The sequence below is a fragment of the Coloeus monedula genome (genome assembly GCF_965178545.1).
Source record: "Coloeus monedula genome assembly, chromosome: 1".
In the NCBI taxonomy this organism is placed as follows: domain Eukaryota; kingdom Metazoa; phylum Chordata; class Aves; order Passeriformes; family Corvidae; genus Coloeus; species Coloeus monedula.
Window position 1 is genome coordinate 31633267 of NC_138781.1, and position 14781 is coordinate 31648047.

Consider the following 14781-nt stretch of genomic DNA (forward strand, 5'->3'; position numbering starts at 1 on the left):
CTGTACCGGCGCCGGTGGCGGAGGGAGGGAGCACGGGCCGGTTTCCAGCAGCAAAGCCAGAGGGAACGTGGGTGTTTTTTCCGTTCTAAAAGCAGCTCGAGGCGGGGGGTCTCAAGGCGAAGGGGAAGGGAGGCGGCGGCGGGGCCGCCCCACGGGGGGTCGCGGCTCTGCCCCCTTGCCGAGCCCCGTCGCGGGAGTTGCGCGGCCCGGCCGCACCGCCAGCCCCGTGCGGGGCTCCGGGACGGCAGCGGAGTTGCCGCGGGGCTGAGCGCTGTTCTTGCGGAGCCGTGCCGGCTACTTACGTGTCCGCGTCCCCACCGCGGGGCTGCGCGCTCGGGGGAGCTGCGCGACCGGGAGGGTGGCGGGACTGGGGGGCGCGATGGCCCCGCTCCTCCCCCCGTCACTCCAGGCCGTTGCGGTGGCCCGGCTCGGGGGGCGGCAGCAGCTCCGGGGAGTGGCAGGGCGGACTGCCGGCCGCGCTGTGCTCGCTGTCGGTGTCGCTGCCCTTCTTGCCGCCGGGGCCGGGGCCGCCGCCGGGGCCGCCGCCGCCGGGGCCCCCGGCGCCTCCGGGGCCGCTGTGGGTCTTGACGTGCTTGCTGAGGTGGTCGCTGCGCATGAAGCGCTTGTTGCAGACGGGGCAGGCGAAGCGCTTCTCGCCCGTGTGGGTCCGCAGGTGCCGCTGCAGCTCGTCGGAGCGGGTGAAGCGCTTCCCGCAGAAGAGCCAGTTGCAGACGAAGGGCCGCTCGCCCGTGTGCCAGCGCAGGTGCGCCTTCAGGTGCGAGGTTTTGCCGTAGACCTTGCCGCAGCCGGGGATGTGGCAGCTGTGCAGCCCCTTGCGGCGCAGGCTGGCCCCCGCCGGCCCCAGCCGCTCGGCCTCCTGGCAGTTGGGGCAGTCGCAGGTGGCGCGCCCCGAGTAGCGGCGGGCGGAGGAGCGCGGCGAAGCGGCCAGCGGAGCGGCGGGGCCGCCGCCCAGCATGGAGCCCCCGGCGCCGGCCAGCGGCGAGGGGGCCGAGTCCGGGTAGGAGCCGGGCAGCACCGGCTTAAATCCGTCCATGAGGTGCTGCCCGGCGGGGCTGAGGAGGTGCGAGGAGGCGCCGCTGCTGAAGGCCGAGTGACCCAGGCCCGAGTAATCCGAGTTGTAGCCGCCCAGTGGCGAGTGGAGCGAGGTCTGGAGTCCACCGGCCGCCGGGTGCAGCGAGCCGGGCAGCGCGGCCGCACCATTGGGGCTCTGCACGTCGATCCAGCCGGCGCCCACGTCCCACCAGCTGGAGGCGCCCGCTGAGCCTACCTCGCCGGCGCCGAGCCCCGGGTGCGAGGGCTTGAACCAGGACTCGTAGGGGTGCGCCATGCCCACCCGCGGGTAGATGCCCTGCAGCCCCTCCACCGACGTGTGCACCTTGGAGATGAAGACGGGCTGGTGCGCCGCCGCCTCCTGTCCCGCCGCCCCACCGCCGCCGCCTCCGCCGCCGCCGCCGCCACCGGCGCTGCCCGGCGCCTGGAAGACGGAGTAGTCGTTGGCGAAGGGCGAACTGGCGGCCGCCGCGCTGCTGGAGGTGAGGGAGAAGGCGCTGGAGCCCGGCGAGCCGCCGCAGCTGAATGAGTCCGAGACCAGGGCGGCCGCCGCCGCTGCCGCCGCTGCCGCCGCCGCCGAGGAGCCGTTCCGCGCCGCGCCCGCCACGCCGAAGCCCGGGAGGCCGGAGCCCACGGCACCGCAGCTGCCCGCCGAGGCTGAGGAGGAGGAGCGTTTCCAGGGGTGGAAGCCTTTGCCGAAGGAGGACGCGCTGTCCGAAAGGGCAGACGGCGAGGGGCTGGGGCTGCCGATCTTGTTGCAGGTCGCGGCGAGCATGGCCAGCGGCGTGGAGCCTACCCGCGGTTCCTCCTGCGGGCACAGAGGGGAGAGGGCCGTCCCGCCGGCGTCAGGGATGGAGCGGCCCTGCGCCGCCGCCCCGCGCCCCGCGTTCCGCGCCCGGCACCGCTCCGCCGCCCGGCCCCGCTCCGCTCCGCCGCCCGGCCCCGGGCGCAAAGTTTTGCGACTCCCGCGGGAGGATCCCTTCGCTGGGGCCGGCACCGCGGTTCTGCCTCCAAACGCCTTCCGGGGCTTTTTTTCACCATCCAACTCCCCTCCCCCGGAGGAGCTCGGGAAGGGTTAAAAAAGGGGGAGAAAAAAAGAGAGGGGAAAAAAGTTGCGCCTGTTACCGTAGCTTGAAAGATGCCCCCGGCACGGCGGCAGCTACGTTTCAGCCTGCTCCCTTTCCCCGGGACGTGGCCGGTCCCCGTCCCTCAGGCCAGTAAGGCTGTTTTCTTAAATATAGAATTGCAGGACTATCAAATTACTACTTTTTTTTTTTTTTCTTTAAGCGTCCTTAAAATCAGCCTAACTTACATAGCAACGATAATGAAATACATATATAAATTTAACATATGTAAATATGTATGCATACACGAGTTGAACGTACCTGCTAGACACGGTGGGTTGTGTTATTTTAAAGGGAAATAAAAAGCCACAATCTGTTGCGAATTTTAAAAAATTGCACACAAAAAAAACCGGTAGTGCTGGGTTTGGGATATTTTTTTTGGTTGTTGTTTTTTTTTCTTCCAGCAGTCACATGTAAAGAAGAAAAGCCACTTCTCCGGGGGCACAGGAACAGCACAGCCCAGGCGCTGTAGGTTGTTTCTACAAATGCCCTTAAAACCTTTTCCTGCTCACTGAAAAGTGACTCTGCCCCCTTTTCCCCCTCTCAGTCTTTCTTTTCTCCTAAACTCACTTGTGCTTAAGTTAAAAAAAAAAAAAAAAAAAAGAAAGAAAAAAAAAAGAAAAAGAAAAAAACCCAGGCTGAATAGAGGAGACTGATAGCCCCGGTCAAGACAGGGGTTATTTTAACCCCCTCCAATCGACAATAAAAAGAAACCAATTAAACCAGCAAGAGAAAAAAATCCTTAGACTCACCCCTAGAAGTGAAGTTGCCATCACACAAAAGTGCCCTCCTCTCAGAGGATCTTTTTTATATTGATAAATCAGAGGCAGTGTTTTTTTTAGAGGTGTGCAATACAATGATCAGTTCCGCCCATTCCACCACAATTGTAGCTCCCTCGCCGGCTTTGAAGTGCCGCTGAGCCGCCGCCAGCCAATCCCCGCCACCGCCGCCTCGCTCGCCGACGTGACTGCGTGAGGTCACCAGCGCCGTGGAGCCCGGCCGTCGAGCCCCGCCGGCGCTGATGACCTCACGCACTCCCGTCGGCGAGCGGCTCGAGCTGCGGTCCCGGTCTGCGGGGACCACTCACCCCGGGCCGGGCTGCTTCGCCCCGGCCACCCCTTTACATCACCCCCCCACACCGTGTGCGTAATTTGACAACAGTTGGTTTTGTTTTTTTTTTTTTCCCGCGGAACGGTTTATATTTGAATTTTTGTGTTATCATCATCATCATCATCTCAGTCTTACTTTGATTATCGGCACGGACTGGCGAGAGCGGTAGCAACCCGTTTCTCCACTAGCCCCCCCTCCTCTACCCCTCCATCCCGATCCCCTCTGGTCAGCCCTTCTTCTCCCGTTGTCCCGGCAGGGGGGGGAACACTTTAGGCCGCTGCTGCCTGTCGTTCCCTCCCTTCTCGCCCTCGCAGACCCGCGGTTTCAGACGTGATTCTTGGTGGTGGGGTCGGACAAGCGGAGTCCACCCTGGCGGCACCGGCACAATCGGGGCTGGCTGCCAAGCGGCCCCGCCGCCTCGTCCCGGAGCACCTCTAAGGTGCGCGCTTTGCTGCCCTCGGCTCTTCTCCCAGCCCCGGACGGCTGCGGGGAAGGGCAGAACCCGCTCCCCCTGTCCCTGGGGGAGCCGCCCGCGAGGGCCGCCCCGGCCCGGCCCCGCTCGCCCAGGTGCTCTCACCCCCGCGGGTTTTCCGCGGCTTCGCTTAGCTTCCCAGGGGATGTTTTTCTCTCGGCTTCGGTTTTAACCCGTTTCCGTGTCGTGGGGATATTGACTGTACATCATATCTATTGATCAAGGGGGTAATGTACATTATCATACTTTGAAGTAAGAGTGAAGTAAATTAATGAACTGCTTTCTTTCTCTGAAGGCTGACGCTTACCATAAATGTCGCGTTTCTCTCTGCGAGCTGCTCTGAATGATTTTAGCCTGTTGAGAAGGCGTGACAGGCCAGCCCAGAAGGAGGAAGGGGTGGGGGAAGGAGGGAACTCCGTTTAACAAATAAAAAAGAATTAACTTCATTGCTTAGGTCTCCTTCTATAATGATATTCATTTTACAGACCTAACGCACACTTGTTTAAATTTCGGGTTTAATTTAATCAATACTATCACCCTCCAAGAGGGGAAGAACATTTCCCGGAGATGCTCCCTTGTATGAATGCTTATTAACTTTTTATCTCCACTTTCTTTATCTGCTGGAGATGGGGAGGAACTATTAAGACATAGATCAGAAAGCGTAAGAACAAAACAAGCATCGTGAGCATTACATTTTAGAGGAACACAAAATCGCATTTTGTGGTGTGCCAGGTTAGGTAAAAAGATCGACACGCATTCCTTTCAGCCCCAGAAAGTCTGAGAGACTTTGCCATACACCGGGGAAGTAGAAGCCTTTAGTGATATATCTCTTTTTAGGACAGCCTCGCCGGGTGGGTCTTCCATTCGCATCCGTATTTTGTCTGCACTTGTCTGCCCAGAGGAAACGTGTCCTTTTTTGATCTTTTCGTGTTTGTTTGTTCCGATGCTTGCCCTGACTCTTTTGATTTGGGGTCGAAAATCCTTAATTTTCAGTGCGCTTTTCCTTTAAAAGCACAGTGTGGGAAATTATGAAAAACTCGTTGTAAAAATAGTCGTGGGAGTCTTTACAAGGGAACTCAACTGAGAGGGAGGAAAAAAAAAAGGCAAATATATCAGAACAGAAATCACAAAACTCCTGCCAGTGGGCATTCTCCTGCTACTCTGATAATTTCCCCGAAACTGGAAAAGCAGCAGCTTCTGAACTTTGAGAGCGGTGAGCTGATCTTTTCTGAATTCGCCACGGAAACATCTGTAACCTTCCTCTTTTGTATACATTGCCTGCTGGGCAAAGGATTTAAGCAAGCTTACAATTTTGTTTGCATTTGCCTTATTGACCACTGCACTTAAGGGTGCAGTACATCAACATAATATGCAGGTGGGGGTGGGGGAGGGGGGGGGGGGAACCAGCAAAGAGAGGTTTTCCAGAAATTAATTAAAACTTTTTTTTCCCCCCCATTTGAAGTTTAATGTACGGGAGGAGATAAATGTTCGTGCCGTTTCTTGAAAACCTGTGGGATCCACTCTCAATAAAGCTAAAATCTATTAGCATTCTGTATGCATCTGCAGCATAAATTTCATTTGAATTTCAAATTTAATAAACCAGGAGGTTTTTAATCATCCCTGGTTTTATTTGTTTGATATTAACATGCTTATTGACCGGGTCTGTTGACCAGTTTGATCATTACAGGACAGCAAAAAGTTAATTAAAACGACCACAGCTCCTTAATCATATCATCTGTCTCATCCATGTCGCTCCCTTTATTACAGCCTATGATGGATAGTCTCCCAGATTAATTTCTCTGTTTCTTCGATTTGGACAACAGCTTTTGGGACCTAATTTACATCCTGGGAACAACTTGCTCAAGTCTACCTAACATCTTGAGTCTACAATGTAGATTAGCAATCTCGGAACTTTAGCCACAACGATGGCTGTGGCTAACCTTTCGGGAAGGGGGGTGGATTTTCTTGGAGCAAACCCTGATTCTTCGCGCTGCGACCGGCAAGCGGACAGAGATGGATCGACCCTTGTACCAGAGGTCCTCGCCTGTCTACAGACAGCGCTACCAGGGTGTAGAGGGGCATTTCTCTTTGAGGAAACAGAGGTCTGTGCGAGTTGAAAAGGCACAGCTGGAAAGATTAAACTACAGGCTGACCACGCCATGTGCTGGATGTTCGTGTTAGCGAGGGAAAGCGTTTCACGCCACCCTTGCGCCAGTTTAGGGGCACACGGGTGGGAGCCAGACTCTCCTGGCGGTGTGGCTCCGCTTCGCAGTCTGTCAAGCATACAGCGAGGAAGAATTCTCACCCGTCAGCGTCCAGCAGCTCCTAGCTCCGCTCCCGTGGTCACGGGGGAAAAGCCTCCAGGCGGGGGCCTTGTCCTCGCCCTCCCTGGGCTCCGTGCTCTGGAAAAGGCGGCGTTGCCCCCGTGTTTGCCCCACCGCCCCGCACCTGCTGCCCTGGGTAGGTCGGGGCCAGGAAGTGTCCCCTTCACCCACCACCTTCACCTGGAATCTGTCACCTGGAAGGTTTACCGGGGGGTGACAACCAACTCGCCAGGCGCACGAGGGCTCGGTTTGTTCGGGGAGCGGAGAAAGGGGAATCGGACGTAAATGAGACAAAACGGCCACCAGTCAGAAAGGACCGTGCTGTGCCTGGCTGTGCCACTGAGCAAAGAGGGTGGTTAATGTCTTTCTTTAACCTCTATCTGCACCTCTGCACTGCTGTGCTTTACCTGGGACGTTTCTCTCACTGCCTCACTGGGCACTTTCTGTGGGACCGGAGCTCCCTGTAGGGCACCGGCTGCAGCGCGGCGGGAGCGAACAGTGCGTGTGCGCCGGTGCCTCCATCTATTGCTATGTAGGCTTTTCCTTCCGTCGATGTAAACGTGTCCCAGGTACCCGCCAATCCTGCCGGGATCCCCGTCCCTCTGCCCGCCGCGGCTTCCCAGCCTGGAGCGGCCTGGCTGCTGCCCCGCGCAGCCGGCGGGGAGGTGCCCGGCAGAGCTCGGGCTTCTCGCTGAGCCACTTTAGAGAGGGGAACGCGCCGACCTGTCTGCAGCCGGCGGAGGGGATTCACTTCGATGTCTTTCGTCGTTTATTTATTTATTTGTCTGGATTTGTGCTTTAAAAAAAAAAAAAAAAAAAAAAAAAAAAAAAAAAAGCAGCTAGCTGCGCCTCCGAAAGGTCCCTGTAATTAAATTAGCCCGGGAAGACACCGTGCACATGCTGGTGTGTGCGTGCCTGGGGAGGGAGAGGAAGAGACACCTTTACACTCTGTTTACCTCACCGGTGTGCGCCTAGATCCGATCCGCATCTCCTCCTTCTTCTCCCCATTTTTTCCCTGCCCTCTCCCCGCCAACCCCCAGCCTCCACTCCTCCCCCCCGCTCTCCCGGTACGTTATCCCTGTGCACGCATCGGCTCCCGGGCGGTCATGTAAGTACCGGGAGGCGCCGGAGGGGAGAGCGAGCGCCCGGGCTGAGCGCGCCGGCACCGGGCGGGGCAGAGCGCGGAGCCCCCGCTGCCGGTCCTTCGGTGCTGCCTAGAATAGATTTGTTTAAGCTGCTTTCTGTTTTTTTCCTATTATATGTCACCTTCTCCCAGGCACCACTTACAGTTAAAAACTACTAAATTCTTCTCCTCAGCGATATTGATTTCTTTTCATTCTGCTCCGTTAGGAGAGGAGGTAATGCTTCCAGATTACCTCGCGTCTCCTCCAGACGGTTGACAATTGCAATCGCAGTTTCGGGAAGATAAATGTTACTTTGGGAATTGTGCTTAATTACAAATAATCTAGGAGCTGTTCTGGGTCCGATGGTTTAACCACACGTGTTCAAATCATAGTACAAGCTTTACAAGCGGGTGCCAAGATATAGTAAACGTTTGGAAAATCGGTGTGTAAGACAGGACGTTCCCATTAGATAGGCTGCCTGAAGCTGGGTCACGCCCCGAAATACATGCTATTTATATATAAACATACAAATATATAAATATATGTACACATGGGCTCCTGTGGATATGTGCGCATATATAAATGTGTGTGACAGACACTCGCATATGCAAATCCTAAAACATCCAAAATCATAGCCTGCAGAGAACATAGAAGGAAAGGAAAGCTTTCTACGCGTGTATGTATGTATTTAGGTCTTTGTTCTCCCAACTGCACAGAAGTGTCAATCTGGGAAAAAATTTAAAATTTTTGCTTGCTGCCGTTTGTGGAGTGGAAGAACCCCTGGTCTTCCGGAAAAGACGTACCTTCAAAGCACTATGCCAGGAAGGTTTTGCCCACGTCCGTTCACGCGCTCAGTGTGCACCACAGCCGTCTCCTGAATGCAGAACTCCTGCGATTTGACTTGAGAGACCCTAATATTGATATATTTACTGTTCCTCTTACAATGTAGCTGCCACCTTTCCCTGTCGTTATTTGCCTATATGGCAGAGCAATTAGGTCACCCCCCTCGCTCCCTCCCCCCTTCCCTCCACCCCCCCCCCCCCCAGCAGCCTTATTAACTTCGGGGGAGGGGGGCAGACGAACAGCGGGAGGGAGGCAAGGTGGTGAACAGGTTATTCTCTTAACCCGACCTGGCTGCAGGAGCGAGATGAGCAACACTGAACAGATGTCCCCATTTAAGCCATTCTTTTCCCACATGCCTGCTGGATGCTGCCAGGGCGCAGGAAGCTTGCTGCAGACCTGGCCCGTTCCCGGCCATTATGGCCAAGTTATTCTGGACCAGTGAGCACGAACAAAATGGGCTTCAGATCGCGTGCTTGAGAATAATTCGACTCCGAGCCCTGGAAGAGCCCCCTCCCCCATTTTTTTAAGTGTTGGGGGGTGGACAGGGACGTGTTTCAGCTCTGATCGTAGTAGAAGAACTTCTCAAAAGCCCCTTCCCCCTCCGTCTCTTCGGCAAATATGGTATAATTTACAGAGCAACTTAATAATCCGAGGGCCACCGCAAAAGCCCTTTGCGTTGTAAACCGCTTCTAATTACCTGCCAGAGCAATTAGCTGACTATCACGAAGAAATTAGATCGCTCAATGTAGCATAAATAATGCGAATAATTTTGTAAGGAGAATGGAAAGCGAGACCTGGTGTTTCTTTATAAGGAAATAACACCTCATACTGTACGAACCCTACATGAACACATATTAATGTCTAGGCATGCACGGAAATGAATCCGAACATGAACCCTCTGGCTTAGATTCAGCACTTTCTTCATTTACATATGCGGGGTGAAAGTCGGCTTCCAGGCGTTTAGATACAGAGCTCTTCCAGATCACAGTAATTAACACATAGCGACTTCAATAGGAAAACCTGTTTTCCAGATGATTTTTACAATGCGGCTTTATGTCTCATTTGGCAGTTTAAATAGCTGGAGTTGTTTTCTGGCTGCATCTCCACTATCATCTGTTGAGCATATTTTGCCTAGAATATTGACCAAAACTTCCGAACCCATTTTTTTTAAACATAGACGAATAATATACTGGACATGCCTAGAGTTTTCGGGAGGGTTTCTTTTTTCCTCATATGGTTAGTTCCTCGAGAAAATTTTATGAATCGCCTTGGAAGTTTATGCTATTTAACAACTATTGTTTTCTTCTTTCTGCATTTCACCTTGAAGGATCGTAAGCCTTTGCTCCATTCTCACTGCTTCAGTATTTGTTCTCAAGAGGAAAACCTTTCTCCAATTTAAAATTTACAGGTATTAGACAGCTTGCAGGGATTTAAATGTACGTGTATAACAAGTAGGTTATTAAATAAAAATCTTGGCGAAATATTTCTTCACGCTGTTAGATCTACAGCTGCGGAATTGAGGAAGGAGATTGTGCCCACCAACGGCAGGAGCGTCGTGTAATGAAAGTGCCTTTGCAGAAGAATTCAGCTAAAGTGGATTGAATTTGTTTCTGTGGTGTTTCCCCCTCTACCCCCGCCCCCGTACTGAGAAAAGTGCTAGTCATAAAGCTAGACGTGAAGGTGCCTGATCGTAGTGAAGATCATCCCAGCCCAAACTACAAGTGCTCGGAGGCACTCCGGGATTTAGCGTAACTCTTTAGGAGTGCTCCGGGCTAAGGATAAACACAACTAATAGGGTTTATCTTTGATAAATAGGAGCAGCGGCGTATACTGTGATTCTTCAAACGCGTCTTCGAAGGGGGGCAAAAGCTGAGTGTATGATCAGATCTTTCTTAACTTTTCAGAGCGTCTCCTTCCTCACGCTCGGATACTAACGCAGCAGATATGAAGTGACTTGTCAGACACCCTTGTCCCCAGGTTGTCTCCGAAAAGTTGGAATTTTCTCTGAACACGGTTTCTAAGCTTCTCCAGGTCTGAAGGGGACTGCTCAGCTGTTCCGCAGCCCCCACGTAGCACACTCGGAATTGTACAGCATGTTTAACGATTCTTACTGTCGGCTAATTAGAGACGGCTTTGAAGCTCCATTACCGGCAACAAAATTATTGCGGTCAGTTTAGGCCAAATTCTGCGGTCCTTAATGGAGCGAAACACCCATTGAAGTCAATGGGACAGAAGTCAATGGGCGTTGTGCTCTATTAAGGGGCACAGAATGTGTCCCTTTGTGATTTAGAGATTAAAAATCAGTATCTGTAAAATGTGCGTTTAAGACGGTCACCCTCCCGAGGCAGGATCCCACCCGCGCTCCGGGAAGGGCCCGTTCCCTTTCCAGCGGGCGGGCTGAGCCCCGCGGCTCCCCAGGGACGATGCCGAGGGCAGGATCGGTGCCGGGGGTTATTAATCATCAACCGGGGCCAGACAAAAGCGCTTTTCCGGCGGTTCTGAAAGGACCAAAACTTCAGTCTCCCGGGGGCTTCAGCCCCCCAGGGCCGGCGGGACTGTCAGTGCAGTGAGAGGAATTCGGTCCATCCCGCGGTCCCGGCGCTCCACAGTCCCCCGGCGCGGAGGGGACTTCCCGGGCGCGTCCCCTCTCTCCCCTCCGCGGCGCTCTGTCCCCCGGCTCGCCGTGGCTGATGTCCCCAGTCACTGACCAAAGAGGTTCGTTTCCCGAGCGAGGCTTTGGAAGCCGAGAGTCCTGCGTGAGGACACAGGAAGCGGCCCCTTCAGAGCCCGCAAGCTGCACATACACCGTTTGGACGCCAGCACAGCAGGGCTTGGGAAGTCCTGTTCCTAACCCTGACCACCCACCCACTGCTATCGACGTGATCTGACAGCTAAATTCTGAGCTCGGGTTTAAGGTGCAGCTTTGGGCTAACCCTTGATCTCTGAAATGGAGATTGGTTGTGCATTATTAAAATTTTCCTTATTATGGGCGCGAAATAGCACTGGACAATTGGAAAAGTCCGTTTTACAAAACTGAAGGAAATGCTGCAGGTCACTGAAATATGACTACAGTTCAATATCCTTTCTCATTGAGAGAGAAGAGGGGTGGGATATAGAGACCTTCCTGTCTTCTTGTTATTGCCTTAGTGGAAAGTAAAAGCCTTCAGGAGAACTTCACAGCGTTTTTCCCTGAACGCAGAGGGGCGCACACAGCTGATCCTCTAAGAAGCTGTGCACAATTAAGACTCATTTTCTTTCTGCTGGAACAATTAATTGTACAAATGAAAGGTCAGGCATGTGCTTTTCCGATGTTTATCAACCACAATAACGAGCCCCTTCTATTTTTTCCCCCAGTGCATTATATTGCAATAAAGCGCTACCGCAATACCGTCTCTCTGGGTAAACATCTTCAAAGACGATGCAGCGGAGGCGAGCGGTACGTATATGTATGTTCGTATATAACGTTTAAGAAGGACGCAATGGCCGAGGCGAAAGCAGATGCGAGATATGAGAAGCGAGGGCGTCCCCAGCCCCGCTGTTCCCCCACACCGGCCACGGAAGGGCATCCCTTTCCCTGGAGCGCTCCCGGAGTGCCGCCGGCCCAGGCTGGCTGAGCTGGGAAGGGGAGTCCTACCTCCCTGGGTTTCTATGTTCCTCGCGGTTTGAGTTACTTTTGTAGAGGGAGGGGTGGATCCTGCCCTACTTCCCCGAGGATCCAAATCACCTTGGCAAACTCTTCCTGCTTGCCTCCACATCATAAATCCACCCACAAAGAAATAGGCTGGAAACACCTCCATATCCGTGACAGGTTTTTCTTTCCATCACAGGATTCTTCTGCTCACATCTTCAGGAATACACCAAGTACCTGCCAATCCTAAAAAATTCAAGGGGCTCCATTTTTTCATACTAGCTTAGTACGGTGGGGATTCATTGACTACATATATGGTAACCTTTGGAACACAAGTATGACATTCGATATTTTCACCAACAGGTTCACTTATTTTCCCTGGTACTTGGGGAACCGGCAAGTTACCACTGGGATTGTGCTTCGGGGAACACAACTAGTGTTGGCAAGGTGTTTTTCTCCCAGTTGACGTATTACCCTACATGCAACTATCCAGGACGTCTACCCCGTGTAACGTTCTCCTTAACCTCAATCTGCCCACACTCACAGTGGATAAATTTTTCACTCCTGCTACATGTGAGAGGATGGAGGAGAATAACCCTACTGAAGCAGTCTAACGTGTTGTTTTTGTCTGTCCAGGTGACCAGGTCTACTTCGATTTTTTTGAGTCATGTTGGCCTAAGATACCCGGAATATACTCCATCAGGACCCAAGACATGGGTCTGTTTCTCTTTGGGTAGGAATCGTTGCCCTGTTTCTTACAACATTTGTAAAAGGGTGCCTTGTGCATACCTGGCAACTGTGGACAGGCAAGTTTGGTTTAAACCAACAGGAAGCTCTGAATGCCTTAAACTGCTTTTAGATTCAACAGCACTGCCATAACCAACCCAAGAGAGACATCCATCTGCAAGGAGAAGAGCTCTGCTGGACAAGATGCAGTGTGGCCTCTCGAAATGGCCTAAGTGGTGACAGCACTGCATTCCATGAGACCAGGTCCAAAGACAATATGCAGACTGAGATTTTAGATCCAGTGGACACAGAGCAGTGATGCCTGCACAAGGAGAAGGCAACATCATTGTTCCTGGGGTGTGTAGCAAATTGTCTAGTAACTGCTCTGTACCAGAGCTGTATGGTTAAAAGGCCAGAATGATTTCTGGTAGAAAAACTCATTGCTCCTCTGAAAGGATGCTCATTTTTGTGTAAATGTAAACTTGTTCTTCAAGCACTGAGCAACCTCAGCCAAAGTTTGCTGTAGTGGCCTGTTTCACAGAGGGAAGAAAAAAATGGTAATGATGCAAGTACTGACTTTTGCCACAGTGGGGTAGAGGGATGTCCCTGGGCTGGAAACAACACTGAGATAAACACTTGGGCCACGCTGAGGTGGCCGAGCCAAAGCACGAGGAAACACTCCTACCGCTGTCGGAGGTACTCCGGAGTTCAGGCGGAGAGCCTGGGCTTCCCTGACAGACCGCAGCCGTGACCTCCGCGACCCACAGACCCCCTCTCTCAAGTCACAGTGATGCGCACAGACCACGTGCACCTGCATGTAAAGTCCTGACCCACCAGTGCGTCCAGAGCGAGCGCACCCGCGTACCCGACCCTTCCGCCACAGCCTGCTGCCTTAGTCCCGCAGGAGGCCATGCGGGCAGCCCGAGCCCGCGGGCACAGCCCCGGTGCGCTGCCCCGTGCTCTCGCACGCAGCCTCCCCCTCAATCACGGCCGCCCCGCTGACAGGCTGGGAGGCCGCCGCACAAAAGGCGCGGGCGGGCGCGGCCCTCCCCGCCCGGCCCCCGCCCGCCCCCCGCCCCACCCCTCCGCCCGCTCCCGCCCCGCTCCGCCCCCGCCGCGGGAGCGGCGCCCGCACAGGCGGCCGCGCTCGGAGCCGCGGGGCCGCCGCCAGCCCGAGCGGCGCAGCAGCGCTCTCAGCACCGACAGCCCCAGCTCTGCCTTTTCCACAGCCACGCAGGCAAAGCCGGTACAGGTGGAGAGCAGTAAAGCGCACGGCCTCCTCGTGCTCGGGTCTGGCCGTGGAGGGTTCAGTGGGATGATAGCTAATTAGAAGGAATTTACAGGTTTAGTGACTAGGAAAGGTTTGTAATAGGACCGTAGTTTGTTTGTATGCGGACTCAGTTTTTCAGACACTGCAATACAAAATTGACTTCTATGGCATAAACTACTTTTTTCCTTAGATGTTCTTGGCTAATGAAAAATTGAATAGCACTGTAAAGAATGGCCTTTTAAATATCAGTTTGTATCATGCTATATTAAAAGTAGACAAAAGAGATACCAAATACTAAACAGATTTTCTGAAATGTTTGAAGTTCATTTGCTGGTAATTAGAAATCTGTTTACACCAGAAAAATCTCTCACAGGCAGAAAGTTTAAAGTCATTTTTTATTAGGATGCAGTCCGTGTTTTATATATGATAGCAGTAAGCATTAATTAGATCTTGCAGGATGGCTCCAAGTATGAATTTAGGAACCTGGTATGTTCAGTAGTAAAGACGCATTTCACTCCATGGGGAAAAGTGACATTGACTCTGTGCTACATTTTTGTGGAATTACTGTTTCCACAGAATCATTCAACAGACATCATGTTAGTAGTTATTAATTTATTCATCTACTTTCGCTATGCTAGGAATACTGCCTTCAACTGTTAAAGAAGCAGCTGGCTTTTTTATACAAATAAACTGGGCTCTGAGACTGTCAATCTTCTTTGTTTGACAGAGAGGAGTTCCTGCCCGCACTGAAAGAATAGCTCAACATCTGTCATCCCATTCTCTGCGATGGCCCAAAATCAGGAAGACTACAGCTGTCCTCTTCCTTTCAGATACTTCTGGGAGAGAGAGGTAGGAGGACTGTGTATTTGGTCAGCGTGTTCATCATGCATTAAGCAAGTCTCTACAAGCCCTTGCATGTAATTGTATTGTTTTTCCACTGCTTGAACAGTAGAATTTGTAGTGTAAAAGGTCTTTGGAATTTTGATCCCACTATGAGTTTTTTGGGTTTTGTTGGTTTGTTTTTTTTTTTTAATATCTAGTTAGTTTAGTCTGCATTTGTTAATAAAACATATTTTAATTGTAATTAAA

The 14781-nt window shown here is 53.0% G+C and overlaps 1 protein-coding gene across 1 annotated transcript; it reads right to left on the bottom strand.

Annotated features, from left to right (window-relative positions):
- Positions 1 to 400: 400 nt before the first annotated feature.
- SP8 (Sp8 transcription factor) lies at positions 401 to 3167 on the bottom strand (the record flags this gene model as incomplete). The annotated part of the gene is made up of 2 exons (XM_082283530.1): positions 2948 to 3167; positions 401 to 1879 (listed from the first exon to the last, which is right to left on the bottom strand). The coding sequence occupies exons 1-2, from the start codon at positions 2966 to 2968 to the stop codon at positions 401 to 403; spliced, it is 1500 nt and encodes a 499-aa protein (XP_082139656.1). The 5' UTR covers positions 2969 to 3167.
- Between the last annotated feature and the right edge of the window lie 11614 nt (positions 3168 to 14781).